Source organism: Crocodylus porosus, unplaced genomic scaffold (assembly GCF_001723895.1).
Source record: "Crocodylus porosus isolate Cpor-Errol unplaced genomic scaffold, CroPor_comp1, whole genome shotgun sequence".
Classification (NCBI taxonomy): Eukaryota; Metazoa; Chordata; order Crocodylia; family Crocodylidae; genus Crocodylus; species Crocodylus porosus.
This window is the reverse complement of record NW_017728918.1, coordinates 103,155,662-103,172,713: the sequence shown is the minus strand read 5'-3', so window position 1 is coordinate 103,172,713 and position 17,052 is coordinate 103,155,662. Positions and strand designations below refer to the sequence as shown.

Below are 17,052 nucleotides of genomic sequence, written 5' to 3'. Positions count from 1 at the left end.
TTAAGCCCCCCCCACAAATAGGGTTTAACTGGGGACTAAGAAGATGGAAAGGGCTTGTGCTGACTAGTCTTATGCACAGGCAAAATGACCATCCTTAGAGCAAGAATATGACAGCTTAATGATGCTATTTTTACAGAGCCACTTCCCTGGCAATATACCTATTTGTATGTTCTGTTTTGATTTTTATTGATACTCCCCTATAGGTTCCACATCTAAAATTTTGCATGAGTTTTATGTCCTCCATATTTCTAAAGTGCCTTTGTATAACACAAGCTTCTTATTCTTAGGTCTTTATAAGATTGTGGTTGATAAAACTCCATACCTCAGCATTGAAGAGATTACAAGAAAGGTGTCTATTGGGTCAACACGACTGGGCCACCCCTGCTTCTGTTGCCAGGAAGATATAAAACTGGCAAACCTCACCATCAAACAGGGTGAGCAGATTATGTTCAACTCCGTGGAAGAGGTCAATGGGACAATGACTGTGAACTGTGGGGTGGTAAGAAATAACCAGTCTCATTCCTTTACTTTGCCAATTTCACAACAAGGAAAGTTCTATGAATGTGAAGATGACCAGATTTATACCCTGAAAGAAATTGCTGAATGGAAAATCCCAAAGACCAGGAATCGCACTGTGAAACTTTTCAGTATTTTGCATAGTTGGGACTCCTCTAATCCATTTCCTGAAAATTTTGATGGCAGTCTGATTCTGGCACCCGTTTATGAAGTTCAGGCAGTGATGAAATGTAAGTAATAATCAAAGTTAATCATTTGTCCTCTGTTTATATCAGAAATATCTTTACCACATTCAAACTGCTTAAAATATCTACTACAAATTGTTTGATTGGGACTGGCATAGATGGAAATTCTGTACTCATATATTTGCAATACTGCAGAACTGAAAATGGAAAAAGAAAGGAAAGAATGTTTTTTTTTTCCTTGCACTTTCATCCCCACCAATTTAGTCATTAATGTCAAGTTTTTTCCTATTGGAATGTAGTATTACCATTTTTACTGACACTGCTACTCTCAAATTTTCTTTGAAAAGGAAAAAATATTTCAAGTAGAGTAGGGAAGTTCAGGGTTCACTTTCCAGGATTTCTAATTGAACTGGGTGATGAAAGGAAAACCATTCAATCATTTATGGTTCAGTTTACCCATGAGTGACTGGTGCCTCCTGAATCTGGGGGACACCTGCGGAAGTTGCCGATGGCAATGGCCCTGTCCGGGGGGGGCACCAGCCCTACCAACAGCATCAGTGTTGGTCATCAGGTGGGGGACCGGCCCTGTCACCAGTTGCCTATGAGTTTACCCATCTGTTAAATGGATATAAAGATGAGTATCTTTGGGTGCATCTACACAAGATGTTTTACTACACAGTAGACTAATCTACTACACAATAAAGCATCACCATCTACATGTGTGTGGCGTTTATTGCACAGTAAATTAGTCTGCTGCACAGATAGCTAATACCTGTAAATACAAGTATTACATTAATTGTGCAGTAGTGCTCATGTAAGTGCTGACCAGGAGCAAATTTACTCTTGGCCAGCCACACTAGCAGGGGGCCAGAGGGGATGGGGCAGTTCTCTGTCCCCAGTCCTGGAGCCAGGAACTGAACAGTGCCAGGTCTGGGGATCTCTCTGCTTCCCCCATCCCTCCTGCTTCTTGGTAGCCACCTCAGGAGCAGGACAGTTCCCAGTGAGCCCCCTGCAGGGGTGGGGGGAGGGAAGCTCAGCTAGACATGGGGCTCGCTGGCAGTTGTGTGTCTCAATATGCATGGGGCCAGGAGAGCTCTGCTGGCTGAAGATACAGCTGTCTCCTGGCCCTGTGCAAATTAGGACCCTTCCCTGTGCATGGGGCCAAGAGAGAGCTGCTCTCCTGGCCCCGTGCGCATTGAGACTAGCCCCTGCACCACCTGCTAGCCCCCAAGCTAGCACCCCAGGGGAGCCTGGAGCTCTTTCTGGCTGCTGCAGGGAAGGTAGAGCAGAGCAGGAGCAGCCTAGTAAAGATCTGCTCCCAAGAGGGTGCATGTGTATACAAGCTCCTGGGGAAGGCTTACTACACAGTATTTTACTGCATAGTAAGCCTATATCACATTAGCAGCACATGTAGATGCACTTTTTGACACCAAACCCATTATCCAGATAAGGTTATCTGTTTGGAAACGGTAGCATATTTTTCACATATTATACACCCTTGTTACTAAATTATGGCAAAAACCCTTCCTCAAGCCCCAGACCTGAATTTAGACCCACTTAAGGGTATCTCTATATCCACTTAGATCCAACAGTATGATTAAGCCCCAGTAAAACTCAGTTTAGTATTCCTAAAAACAACCAAATGGTATTGAGATAACATGGAGGCACTTGTCTCACAACCACATAACCTGATGTATACTTTACTTGTTGCTTTTATTTGTATTTGCATTCATATGCTTAACAGTACAATCAACATTTAAACTGCACTAAATGTCTCTAAATTACGTTTAAGCATCGTCTTGAGAAGTAAACTTCATTGCACATGATTAGCTACTCACTTATGAACTGAGAAGTGGCTTTTTTCTTGGAAGCCATAATTTCTTAGAAAAACTGTATGTAGTTATAGAAAAGAAACACAAATACACTCTGTTCTCAGTGAAACAAAGACAGGGTTTTTGATGAAATGTTCAGATGCTGTTTCCAGGAATTAAAGAGGTATAGCTTTTTTAATAATAACCAGGTAAGTTTATGAAATCCCCTTAATAGTGCTTTCACACAAAGTATCCATTTGTCATATTAGTGTAATTTATGCTTAATTCTTACTAAAAATCCTAAGTTTGGAAACATTTCTTCATAGAGCTCAAAATGTTTGGCTCCTGATGATGGTAATATGACAAAAGCTGAGTGGAAATAAACAGATGCTGAGCAGCTGTCAAAAATTATTTTTATAAAAGTGAACTTTCTGTGTTAGGTTTAGTGAAGAAAGCATTCATATATTGTAATATGAGATAAACCTGTAGAATATCATATGCAGCCCAAGCAGATATATATAAATCAAGAGATTTAATGTAGAAAGCCCTTAAATAATGTACATGTGTTAAACTGTACTCATATAAATATTGTTTTGTGATATAACATCCAGAACCAAGTTTTCTAATCAGCTTCACCTGTGTCCTAAAGTTGGCATATGTACTAAATACTTACAATTTGGTAAATAGGAATTATTATTGGGTTTAGGAATTAGTAACAGATCAAATAATATAGTTCAGTGACCTGTTGATATAGTGACCTGTCACATACTTCAACTGCAAGGATGCTGTGCTGGACAGTTATGGTATAGTCTTCCAGTGGTGATGATCTATATCCTAACTCTTATCAGTTAGTGGTTGAGTTATGCTCAGCAATATGAAGTTTAATGTCTCATCTTTAATGCAAATATAATTTGTATCCTAATTGTAGATTTTTCCATTATCCTTATAGATGTCAACACTTTTTAATGCTACTAGTTTTTGCCTTCATTAATATCCTGTGATAATAGGTTCAACAGATTAGTTATGTAATATGCATTCCCTGTAAATTTGCATTATTAACATGATTAGCTGGAGCACCTTCATTGCCTTTTCCCTTACGTTGTATTACTTTTTGTACTTCTGTCTTGTCTCATTTCCTGTTCTATAAGATGTCTTGCTCCAGCATATCTTATCAATGTTTTCAATTAAAATGTTTGTGCTGGCAAAATTACAGGTCCAAATACAAGTTTTACGATACTTCATAGTTTTACAGCATCTTAAAGATGTGTTTAGATTGGGCCATGGAAAAAGTACATTTTATTCCAATGACAGTATGTCTCTTTCTTTTTAGTTCGAAAGGATATAGTTCATATCCTCTCTGATCTAGACATTGAAGTCAAAGATGTAACAGACATTTATGATATTAACTGTTTTCTTCAACCATTATCTTTGGAAGATGTGTTTGAAAAGACAGGCAAAGAATTTCCTATGGTTGCTGAGATTATAGAGGGGCCTGTACAAAGTAATCTACTTTATAATTTATTCTACCCTGGGAAAGAAATCATCATTCACAAAAAGTACCAGGCATCAAGAGTCCTTGCATCTGAGATCAGGAGTGATTCTCCTAAAAGACATTTTTTAATTCCTGCCAGCTATAAAGGAAAATTTAAGCGAAGACCTCGGGAATTGCCAACCGCCTATGACCTGGAGATAGCAAGAAGTGGAAAGGAGCAACTTCATGTGGTAGCAACAAAAGCCTTTGACTCTCCCCACGAGGAGCTGTTTTCTGTTTCTGTTGGAGACCAATTCATAGTACAGCAGTGTCAGACTAGTGAAGTTGTATATGAAGGAAGAAAAAAAGTGGTAGATGTCTTGGCCTGTGAACAAATACTAAACAATGCCTATGAGCAAGTGCTACTTCCTATGTATATGGAAGGGGGCTTTGTAGAAGTGGTTCATGACAAAAGGCAGTACCAGCTTTCAGAGATTTGCAAAGAGTTCCGCTTGCCCTTTAATGTCAAGGTGTCAGTGAGGGATCTTTCCATTGGAGAGGACATCTTGGCTGCTGTGCCTGGCTTGCAGCTTGAAGAAGAAATCACAGACTCTTACTTGCTAATCAGCACTGTCAGCAATCCCACAGACAGTTGGGAAATTCCTGTGTATCGTTTAAATATGTCTATTCATCTGCTCAGCAAACCTGTTAAAGAAACTGCATCCTCAGCCACCAGGACTATTGTGGAAGAAATTAGCGAAGAACAATATTATATGGTAAGGAGATATGAAAATCAATCCCTACATCCACCACCTAGACCTCCCAAAAAGCCAGCAGCACTGGGGTCCAAATGTCTTCTTGCTGAACCAAACCAAAGTGCATCTGATACTACTCTGAAGGTAAGAGACATGTATTATGTATTCTAGTGGAGGGATGTCACTGTTTTTATTGATTTTTATATTGGCTTCTGTTTTTAATTTAACTGGTTTATCTTCATGCAGCATTTGGGATGTAGGAATTGAATAATCTCTTGCATTAGTCTGTAGGTGAAGGAACAGTTTGGGAGTGATAGTAGCTAAATATTTAAAAATGAAGTGTATTTTGATATACAAAAATAAAATTGTTCTGGTAAAAATCACAGAATCAATCTCTCTCTCACACATACTCATTACTGATATATTTCTTAGGAATATATCACACTGATCTCAAAACCAAATAGAGTTTGAATAGAAAGCACAGATTTTTACAAAGCTATAGAAGTGTCAATACTTTACTAAGGGGGGAAAAGAGTATACAAAAGTGCCCATTGTAAGGTAAATAGTACATTTGCTTAGAAGCAGCAAACCCACAACAATCACACTTGTCATTTGTTTTCATTATTTTTTTTTAAATAGAGTGAGAAGTGTCTTAGTAGATCCCAGTTAGGACATGAGCACAGTACCTGTCCAGACTATATGTAGTTTATGGAACAGCAAACATTCCTCTTTCTTTCCTAAACATATACAACTCCACCATGTCATTAAAAATACACATCTTAATAGCAATTATTAATCAATTAAAGGGAATATGGAAAGAAGCTACCCCTGTTTCCTGTTTTCCTTCTCTGAAGCTTTGCTTTCCAGTTCTTTCCTGAGGGGTCAAGGCCAGCAGCTGCTGGAGAAGGCAAGGCTAATGGCAAGGCTTCAATAAAGCATGTTGGCAGAGAGTGGAGGAAAGGCAAGGCCCAGGTTTCAGAAGGAGTCTGTGTCAGACTAGGGACGTATGTGGTCTGTGTGCATTTTGTGTTTCATACTCCAGGAATGGGGGTCTGCTTAACTCCCTGTCTTCTGCTTCAGAGACAATTGGACTGTCAATCAGAAGAAGGCAGACTGCTCACTGTTACCACTGGGTATGTGGCTCTGAACTAATAGTGGGTAATGCAAGATGTTATTTTTCTTTGGCTAGAAGGGAGCAATTAGCATAAGAGTGAGATAAATGATGGTGCCTTTACACATTCATGAGTGATAGTGACCTTAGACTTCAGCCACCAGACAGAGAGGCACATTTAAGGAGAATGTTGCAAAGGATGTTTCTATAAATGCTTGTAATAAATACATAATACATTACAGTCAGAATGCTCAACCCATGCAGCTTGGTAAATCCTCCTTTCCTGGAAAGGTGAAATAAGTAAAACATCTTTTATTCAGAAGATTAAATGCTCTGAGACCCAATGTAATAGATTTAGAGTCACACAGAATGTATTATCTCTTCCTCCTGAACAGACAGTCCTTTGAAAGGACCTGGAACTAAGCCAGTATTTTTTTGCTGTGGCCCTCATTTCACCACAGTTACAGAGGAGGCTACAGCTTTTTCTAAACATACCTGTTAAATCTGAAGGTTCAAAAGAAACTGGAGATTAGGCCTAAATGACAAATAGCCTTCTTTGCATATTTTCTGACTATGCTTGCCTCATTAGCATACATGATAGCCAGGGTCCTGATGAACAGAAGAACCTGACAAGACTGAAACATGGAGTGAGCTTTACTATCATAAGAACTGCTAATGCTTCTAGCTGGCTCTGGCATCTTGCCACTGATTATCAGGTAGTTTTGGCAGTTCCTGGAAATGGTGTTCATGTTTGTTCCTTGCTGTGGACTGGTAGGGGGAGAGGTTTGTGTTTGCTAAATAAAGGCCATACTATGCTTTTGGATATTTGGGTTCACGGCCCTGGTGCTGTGTCCTGCTGCCTTTGGCTGGCAGGAAGACTTAGCTGCTCCATGTCATCACTGAGGACTTGCTGACTGGATTAAATGCCTCCAACATGATTTGGCTCTGGAGACCCTTTCATCCTTTTCCCCTGTAATGGCTGTGGAGTAAATATGGAGTGTAATACTGGGTGGCAGGTGCTCTGTCTGTCTCTGCCCACTGCACAAAGGCATAAATGGGCACAAACCCCAGTGACATAACTCCTCTCCAGATGACATCACTGTTGCGCAGGCACTGAAAATGTTGTTCTTCCCCTTTTTTTGAGTCCCAAAGTGCTCAGAAGTGTTGCTGTTTAACAGCTGCCACATTTTACCTATGAGGGGGCTGTATTGTTGGATGGGTGCAGGTCCTTTAGGTACAGTATACTGAGATCAGATAAAAGAGACTGAATGCATGCAATATATTTTAGGGGCACTAAAAGGTTGCAAATTGCAGGGCAGCATTTGTCTCATCATTAAAAGGATTTGCTTTTTCCTTCTTCCCAAATTTTTACCCTGTGAAGAACAGGTAAGAATAATGATAATGATCATTATTTCACCTTTAGAATCTCAAATTCCAGTCCTCTTTCTGCTGGTGCAGCAGCAACTGTTAAGCAAATTGCTATCTTTTGTCATCCAAAGGGTTGTGGCTGAAGTAGGAGTCTCAGGAGTATGACATCCATAAGACTGACTTGATGATAAGTCCACAAATCCAAAAAGAATATCCCCTCACTGTGTCAAATATCTGTCAGATGCATGTGGGTGGTAGAGATACAGATGTTTTCAGGCTGTCAGGATTTTATATCTGCCTATGATTTCTGAATCGCATGAGAGCGTCCTCTAGAAACATCAAAAGGTCCCTCAGCAGGAAGTAAAATACATCCTAGTGTGAAAAAGGAGTTATTTCAGTCCCTTCAGACAGTTACTCTTTGAAGCAGCAGGGAACTGTGTAGCCCTATAAATCACTTTATGCTGTTTGTCCCTTTAAAATCAGACATAGAGGACTTTGCTTCAGCTTTCCAAATGGATAGAAAATGTTGTCAGCCAGGAATACACAAGGGAGGTATCAGAGCTAAGAGCATTGAATATGCCTTAAGACAGGGAGAAGAAATGTCTTGGGACAGGAGATTGTTCAACTAGTATGATGGGGTATAATTGCAAAGGGCAAATGGGAAACTGTGGTGTATGTTGCTTCCTCTGAGGCAAAGGTCATCTTGTTTGTGGTGTCACAAAGCCATTTCTGATTCATTTTGTCATACTGACTTCTGATTGATTTTGCTATATGAGAGAGAGCAATTCATAGTTTCTGTTCAGACTTCTGTAGTGCAAAGTTTTCCCTTCTAGATTTAAACTTCATGTTTCAAAGTCTGCAAATGCCATAGTTCTTCTACTGTTAATTGTTAAGATAATCACTACCTATAGTTATATAATAAAAAGCACACCTTTCTTATTCTATAATCATCAGTTTCAGGAGACCAGGGAGGTCATTTTTCCTAGTATTTTCCTAAGTCTATCACCTAATGTTTGTGGATATAACAAATTTCAGACTGTATCGTTCTTTCTTGATTTGTTCCTTCCTCACTCACTTTGAGCAGTTTTTTTCATTGAGCAGGCCCATAGTAATCTATATGAAATCATGGGCTGCAGCAGCAAAGATCAGAATTTGAGATGCAGAAGGAACCTAAGCCCTTCTCAGCACTGGTTGGTCATCTCCTGCCTTGCTACACACTTTGGATACAGCTACGGCATGTCAGACTTTTTCTTGCATAGTGATTGTCCCAAACCTGATTGAATTAGTCATTTTGGTGATATTAACATTGACAACGAAACTTTGTAGCTTTTTCCCATAATATGCTGTGAGAATTTGTCTCAAATCATGTCCTAGAACAGGAATTCACAAATATTAGCCGATTCAATGGAAGTGAATCTATTCTTTGTTTCTAGCTTCTTCAACCTTTGCCAAACACAGCAACGCAAGAAAGATTTAATAAGTTTATATGAACAGCTAAAAAAAAGAGGAGGAAAACAAGAGTCCTGTTTGAGGCAATCTTTCTATTAAGACTATGAGCACATGAACAGAATTATTCTGAGACAGGAAACCCACAGGCAAACAACTGGAGGTAACTGCTTTGAGGCAACGGCATGAAAATGAATAGGCGTTTTGGGAAATAGCTGCCCAGATTTGAACAGCAGGATAAAATTTCCTGGGTTAGAAACTTAGGGCTTTGGTCTGACCAGAACAGTTGTTCATCTTTGCCTCGCATCCTACAGCAGGTCACCCAGGCTGGTTAAAGCTGTCCTGAAGCCTCCAGCAGGGCCTAGCTCTCCACCTGCTCAGCTGGCGTTCCACTTCTCCCCTATAAACCCTTGACATGGAGCAGGAAGTGCCTGCGCAATAGGGCTTAACCTGATTCCAAACTGTTTTACTGTTTCCTCTGGCTTGTGCTCTGACTCTGCTCTCTGCTTCATCTCCAAGCTTCTTTCATTGGCTTTTTCCCTGACTCTGTTCTCTGCCTTGCTTCCTAGGTTGGCTTGTTCTGAGACCTGGTTCTTCGACTAAGCTCCTGGCTTCATGACACAACTTGTCCCTGAATTCTGCTCTCTCTTTCTGACCTGAGTTTGCACCTCAATCCCTAAGCAGACCCAGACCTGGGTGCCCAAGACCTAGCATGACACAAATTTACCTGGCTTCAATGTTAAGTTACTGCAGCTCCCCACCCCGCAATCTGGCAATAGGGGGGTTTCCCAAAAGATCCTATTGGCAACAGTGGGCTGTGGATCAGACCCTTTAACCTTGCATATTTCATAGTGAGACACAGTATTATTAGGGTGATATATTTTATTGAACAAATTATGTAGTAGACTTAGATAAACAATGCAAGGCATTCTTTGTTAGGCTGATCATGTTAGGTAGTCATGTTGACCTATGCTTAGTCATCTAGTAGGGATACTGTACACATTCGAGAATCAAAAGACTTCAAAAACCTAACTATCAACTATCTGGCTATTCCTACATACGATATATATTTTTAAAAAATGCACCTCTGATATTAAAAGTTTCTTAGTGATCAGCTAAGGAAAAGTAGCATGTCCAGTTGCACAACCCACTATGGCTGCTGTCATCATTGGCAATCTCTTGATTTGAGAATGATCACTACCACAGCTCATTGATGGGTCTTGAGATGATTTAAGAACCCAATTCTTGAGCCCCAGATCAGTCTGCAGAAATTGCAGGTCTTTCCATAGGAGAGAGTAGGGTGCAGGCTGGAATTCCTCTCCTTTTCTTTCCTCTTCTCTCTCGTCTGCTTTGAAGGCAAGATGCTTTACCTCAAAATGGGCTGCTCCTTGGTTGATGTTGCAGTATCACTGAAGTTGGTCATCAGCCAGCTCCTCCCAACTCTCGATGTTGGCATCTGTTTTCTTGAGGCATGCCTTCAATGCCTCAGAAATAATTCCCTTCTTGCTTTTTGTCAGGCCACTGTGAGATCTCAGCCCATTAGTCAGCTGGGAGAAGAACAGTTATTTTGGGAGTTGAGAGCCAAGCATCTGAGTATAATGTTTAGCCCAGTAAGGTTGGTGCTTGAGGATCACCAGCTTAATGCTGGTAATGTTGCCTTTAGCAAGATTGCTGGCATTTGTGTGGTTATCTTCCCATTTTCTGGAGGCACTGTTGGTGATGCCTTTCCAGACTCTGGAGATGATGATGATGATGATGATGATAGGTCCACCCGCATTTTACATCCATAGAGGAGAGTGGGGATGTTGACTCCTTTGTAGACCTGGATCTTGGTGTCTTTCTGGAGGTAGCAATGGATAAAGATATACCAAAACTGTGGGGAACAGACACTGTTTCCCCTAGCACCCCCTGGCATGACAAGGAACAATGGACACAAGTTATTAGAGAGTAGATTTAGATTAGACATCCGCAAGAACTACTTCACAGTTAGGGCGGCTAGGAGCTGGAACCAACTTCCTAGGGAAGTGGTGCTGGCTCCTACCCTGGGGGTCTTTAAGAAGAGGCTTGATGCCTACCTGACTGGACTCATTTGAGTCCAGTCTTTTCTCCTGCCCAGGTGGGGGGTCGGACTTGAAGATCTACAAGTCCCTTCCAACCCTACTTCTATGATTCTGTATGATTCTATGATATGGAAACAATTTCCTGAAGGAAGTACTTGCCCACTGGAATCGGTGCTGGATCTCCTCATCAATGTTTACTAGGGGCTCAACTACTTCTAGGGTCTTTATCTTGATGGTAATTTGGGGTGGGATGGGGGGGGGCTGCACATTCATGTCCTAAAGCAGACTGATAGAGCATTTTAGTTTCTTGATGTTGAGAGAGATGCCCAATCTCCAAAAAGACCCAATGCAATCTTAAGGTTTTCCTCAGCGTGTGTACGAATGATGCAGTCATCAGCATATTAAAGGTCCAGGATGGTTATTTTGAATACTTTGGTCTTTGAGTGAAGATAACCCAGATTGAAGAGCCCTTCATTCATTCAGTATCCAGTGTCAATTCTGGAAGGAAGGTAGTCCTGAATAAAAACCAGGAAGACTGTCAGAAAAATGGAGCACAAAGCTGGGGTGATGATGACGCATCCTTGCTTGACCCCAGTGCAGATGACAAATAGATCTGTTTCCAGTGCACTACATAGAATAGTCACAGTCATCTGGGCCCATTTTGGATCTTACAAACAAAATACAATAAAGGTAGTTGGGAATGTGTTTGCTGCTATTCTCATTAGAGAAGTGCCTGAAATGGTATCAAGGAAACATGTGATGCAAACCTTCTTCAGGGAATTCATAATCGTTATAGAACTTGTTGGTAGAGTGAATGAAATTAAGGCACGCGTAAATGAACATTTAGATATGCTTACTGATGTAAAAAAATGCTTTAGGTGGATGAAAACAAATGGTAACACAATTTTATGGATTGGAGAAGAGGGAAAGAAGAAACAGCAAAATTAAAAAGATGTCCAGAAATAAAAGCACAGGAAAATAAGGAGCCCCTTAATTATAATGAAGTACTTTAAAAAAGAACTCACATGCAAGTAGGCTGTGAATAAAAGTCTTTTGAAGTCATTAGGAGTAGAGCTTTTTGGAAAACAGAATTTATCTCCTTTAAAAAACGGGGGTGGTGCAGAAATAAAACACAACACCTGACAAATTTTGACATGTTGCTGGAGCAAAATACTCAAAAAAATTCATTTTAGAAGAACTGAAAGAGTAATTTTAGCAGGCTACTACTCATAGTGTCTATCTTCCCAAGCAGATACCTCTCTAGGTAGTCTGAGGTCTCAGAGGGGTATTTCCCTAGGCTGCCCAACTCTCATTTTGATGTCCTTGCTCTTATCCTCATGACTGTAGCTGGATAATCCCATGTGTAGTAGGATACCCAACAGCTGGCTGTGAAACAGGGCATGAAAATGTGCTGATTTTGATCCTAAATCCATTGAAGTCACTGGAAAAAAAACTTTAAATTAGACTTAGTTAAACATTTTCCATCTCAATGATTTTCCAGTGAAGTGCAGTTTTTGCAAAATCAGGGTGCCTAGCTCTATGCCCCCTGGCTCCTTGAGGCTCCCTTCAGAGCTCAGCTAACTGACTTCCCAGGTGTCTGACTTCTTGGCATGCTGCTTACAGGATGGATAATCCAAGGATCCTGGGGAGTCAGCATCCCAAACTGACTTTTGTAGAAACTGCATTTTCTGTTGAATAATTATTGAGGTGGAAAATACCTGCCCAGATCCAAGCAGGAGTCTTTTCCATGTCTTCAGTGGGCTTTGGATCAGATCAACCAATTGGGCATAGCATGCAATGTTGCAATTGCCAACTGTAGAATCTCCTTCCAAGGATGTGATTATCTGGATGCACTACCATGAAGACAAGGTAAACATAATGAAAATCCTTAGAGAGCAATGTAGGGACAAATAAATATAGTGAAAAATAATGGCTGTTTTTCAAGACTTGTTTTTGCCCATTTTAAAGGGGGGAAGAAAAGAGCTGAGCAGAACCACTGCAGCAAGCAGAGACCGTGATTATTTAAAAATAAAGTATTTAAAAGTTTTGCTTTTAATAATAATGATTTTAAAATAGAAAAGCATGTGGACAGTCTTAGCATGTATTATTATAACACCTAATGTGATAGCTGATACAATGCCATGATATTTTGTTGTCAACTTTTCACCTTGTAATTAAGGTATACAAACATAGGTTCTCTCTGATAAACCTCCTTTTGCCTAGAATATATGGTTATGGACTGGGCAGATGATGATAGGTGTTATAGATACTTATCATTGCATGCTTGATGCATTACCTCTCAAAGCTACGTGTGGCATCATTGAGCAATTTGCACCATATCTTGCATGTATGTATTTTTTGTTCCCACCTCTGGACAGCAACATTGCATGGCTTCAGAGGTTGTCTCAAAATAGTACTGTGCTTCTTTTCCATAGTCCACCATATCAACATTTAGCAGTGAACAGATTTCCATGCAGGATTATTTTAACAATGCAAATATTAGACATCCTAACTACCTGATGTCTGATACAAATAGTGTTTTTGCCTTCCTGTGTAGCAGGGTATATGGCCATCTTTCTGGGATCTGTTGAGCATGTATTAACAGCCCTTTTGCCACCAGGATGTTGGCCACTATGGTCCTCCTGCTTTACCTGTGGTAGATTAGGGTGTTATGTGTTGTGCTGGCCAAACCACACGGTCAACCCTAAGTGGATTTGTGTAGGCTGGTTCAGATGGATAGGTTGGGATGATCCTGTTTTTGGCTAGAAGTCTAGATGACCGCTTGGGAACTCTTCCAGCCCTATTACTCTATGATCCTCTATGATCAACCCATCTTCTTTCTGCCTTTGTAATAATAGTACCTGCACTTTGCATATTGTCTTGCTAAAGGATTTCAATACAGCAAATTTATCTTGCCACCTTATTTTCATTAGCTTTCCCAGACAGCTTAGATGACAACTGTTTGACTTTTTATGTGCAGGCTTCAAGGTTTCTATGATTCACCAGGATAGAATTAGGACAGGACTTTCTAGACTTCAAAGATCACTCCTCTACCCTTCATAATGCTGTTAAATAATTCCCACAAGGTATGTGCATCTTAGCTGGAATAATATATGTTGCTGTGTGAGATCACATAATGTGATCACCTTTTTTTTGCTAAGAAAGTAAGGTATGGAAGTAAAAATTTCATTGATGAAATCCTAAGTTACTTGATCAATAGGCTCACCGCTGATGTAGGATTCTTTGTTGAACAGATTTTTAAAGCAGTCATCACACTTTTTAGAACTTGGTCCTTTTCCATTAGAAAGGTGTTTCTATTTGAATTCATGGAACAACATGGGTATTTTAAGAGGATTTTAAAACATCTTTATGTCACTTAGGTCTAATTGTGTTTCAGCTTAACTGCTTTCCTGCTTTCACAGGTGTCCTTTGTAGCTCTTAGCTTAGATTGAAGGGTGTCATGCATGTTGAAAAGTTTTCTTAGATGTATTTTTTCCAGTTATCCCACATAAATATAGATGAAGTTACCCATCAAGAAATCTCTTTATGTCCTCCGTGTTGTCATTAAACCAACCTTGATGTTTCTGAACCTAGGATGTTCAAAGCAGCTATGTAGACATTGTCCTTGAAGTACTTCCAGTCAGCTTCAAAGTTGCAGATTGTTATGTTCAAAGGAGTACATTTCATCTTATGCTTTCACTATCTTTCCAAAAGTGCCATGTCAATAGGTGAGGCAAGAGGAGAGGCAAAACAGCAGGTGCGACTATATTCTGCTATAATGGAATAATTGCCAGATATGGTAGAATAACTGTGAAACAGGCAGTGTTTAGGGCACGGTCTCCAGTTCCTTCTTCAGACTTTAGAGGGGATCTGTGAAATCCTATAAAGGGCTGCCCAATCAGTGTGGAGGTCGCCAAATTCTGCTGCTGCTTTAAAACCATGAAGAATCAACCTCCATCCTGAGCTGCTCCTGTGCAAATTTGCAACTACATCTTCCCATATAGTGCAACAGAGACTGGCCCCAGGGGCCCCTGAGCCAGATCTCATCCACTCATAAGCTAGTCGTTTGTCACTAAGGGCTAATTCATGGCCTCCTCATCTCCCCTTTTAGCCATGCCCAAGCCTCACGGATATTACCAATCAATCATCACCAATCAGTCTAGTGGGCGCTAATCCCTCTCTGTCCTTCCTCTGCCCTGTTCGCAGGTTCTCGCTTTATTCCCAGGCCTCTCACCCTGCTCCTGGACCTGTTGGGACCTTCTCCTCCCTATAGTCCCCCATAATTACCGGTTGCTGAGACCTCCGCCTCCCCATAGTCTCCTCCTAAACCACTGGTGTAACCTTAGCCCTAAGACTGTATTACCCAGAGGCATTCTTGGTGTCCATCAGGAGTGCCTTTCTACAGCCTGCTCAGGAGCTTCTTTCACATCAGCTTCCAGGCCAGACAGCATACTCAGCTCAGGATCTGGGTTTACATACACCCTAAGCCCAGCCCCCTGCTGGTCAAGTGTCTCTTTTGATTGCTGCTTAGGCTTTCTCAGCAGCCTTTCCTCTCCTTAAAGTAACAGGTGCTCTAAGCACCCTGTTACAATATCCACACCTGCAGTATATCACCTATTGCCACAGGGAATCAACTTTGCTCTCTTGGTCTTGCATATCAAGATCCAGTGGCAAAACAATATGGAGATAAACAGAGATGAAGCTGATTTCTGTGGATACCCTGCAGCATCTAATGCAATGATGATCTATGTCAGTGTTTCTCAACCTTTTAGACTCGAGACATCCCTGGGAAACTGCCAGCTCTTAGTTTTCACCTTTTTTTTGACTGCAGAATAAATAACAGTTTTTTCTCGCAAAGAACTCAGAAAGACCACAATGATGGATATCTATTTCAAATCCCTGGGTTTACCTTGTAAACCATAGTTGCAAGCCTCACAGTGCTAACAGTGTGTGGCATCTTATGACACCCTTGACAGGATTTCAAGGCACCCCAGAGTGCTATGATACCCTGGGTGGGACTAATTAATCTGTGTTATCCAGAAAACTCAGCTACAATGTCTTCTAGCAGGACAAATTTAGCATATCTTTTGAGTCTATGTCTACCATTTACCATGGCAGGTTTTATGCACTAAAAGCATGATCAGAAGATATTCATCCAAAAGTTCCTCAAAGCCTCATTTGGTGCCTGCAGGTATCTGCGGCATAGCTGTTGCTGAGTACAAGTAACTACTTTCAGTCAGAGGCAAGAGTCTGAGCGTAACTGTGGTAGGGGCCAATGATAGGAGACCATATGTAAAATGCAACTGATCCTAACTAAAGTCCTGTTACTACAGACTATGCTGCAATATTACAGTATAAATGGAATGCTGGACCACTATTAAATTTTAACTCCAGTTATATTGTTTTTACTTGACAATAACTATACAAAGGCACTACAAATAGAAGGTGGTTATAAACTAACCATAGCCCCGAAGAGTTGAAATCTGCAGTTGTGAAGGTCAATAAAAAAGGTGTGAACTTGTCCCAATTCATATAACTAAGTGTTAACTTTGAAGCCTTACGAAGATGTCAATGAATGATATTCTGTTAACCACTTCACAGTGTACTGTTATATTGTTATATCACTGATCTGCTTTTCCATGGGGGGAGGAGGGTGGTGTTCTATTTCTAGTAGCATCAGCTAAATTGTTGCATTTTTGTTTTGCATATAATAAATCTTAGAGTTACCTGCAGGATTTTTGGATTCCTATACAGTAAAAAGGCTGATATGTGCATTTAAGAAGAAATTAGGAAGTAAATGAGGGAATGCATAGACAAGCATGGGCATTATTGCAGTTGGGCCATATATGCACATCCTTCCTGTAGACTGATTAGCTTAGGATAAAAACTGGGTTTTTTTTAGGTATTTAATGGCAGTAGGTCTAGATGATATGAAAATGAAATCTTGTTGAGAAGAATGGAGTTTTTCTGGTCTGACCCTACCTACCATTCATAGGTTTCATAGACATTAGGGCTGGAAGGGACCTTGGAAGATCATTGAATCCAGCCCCCTGCCTGAAAGGCAGGAAGTCAGCTGGGGTCATAGGATCCCAGCAAGATAAGCGTCCAATTTACTCTTGAAGGTATTCAATGTAGGTGCTTGATCCACCTCTGATGGCAGGCTGTTGTTCCAGACCTTGGGGGCTTGGACAGTAAAGACATTCTTCCTTATGTCCAGAAATGGTCTTGCAGTAGTTTATAGCTGTTTGACCTCGTCATCCCTTGGGGCGCTCTGGTGAACAAACGTTCCCCCAGATCCTGGTGGTCACCCCTGATAAACTTATAGGTGG

The 17,052-nt window shown here is 40.7% G+C and overlaps 1 protein-coding gene across 2 annotated transcripts in view; it reads left to right on the top strand.

The window, feature by feature from the left end:
• THEMIS (thymocyte selection associated) overlaps positions 1-17,052 on the top strand; it is a 126,837-nt gene that overhangs the window by 45,826 nt on the left and 63,959 nt on the right. For both annotated transcript variants that reach the window (XM_019538009.1, XM_019538008.1), the window contains exons 3-4: positions 288-746; positions 3,843-4,882. In XM_019538009.1, coding sequence (XP_019393554.1) covers positions 288-746; positions 3,843-4,882 — 1,499 coding nt within the window. The remainder of the gene's footprint in view (positions 1-287; positions 747-3,842; positions 4,883-17,052) is intronic.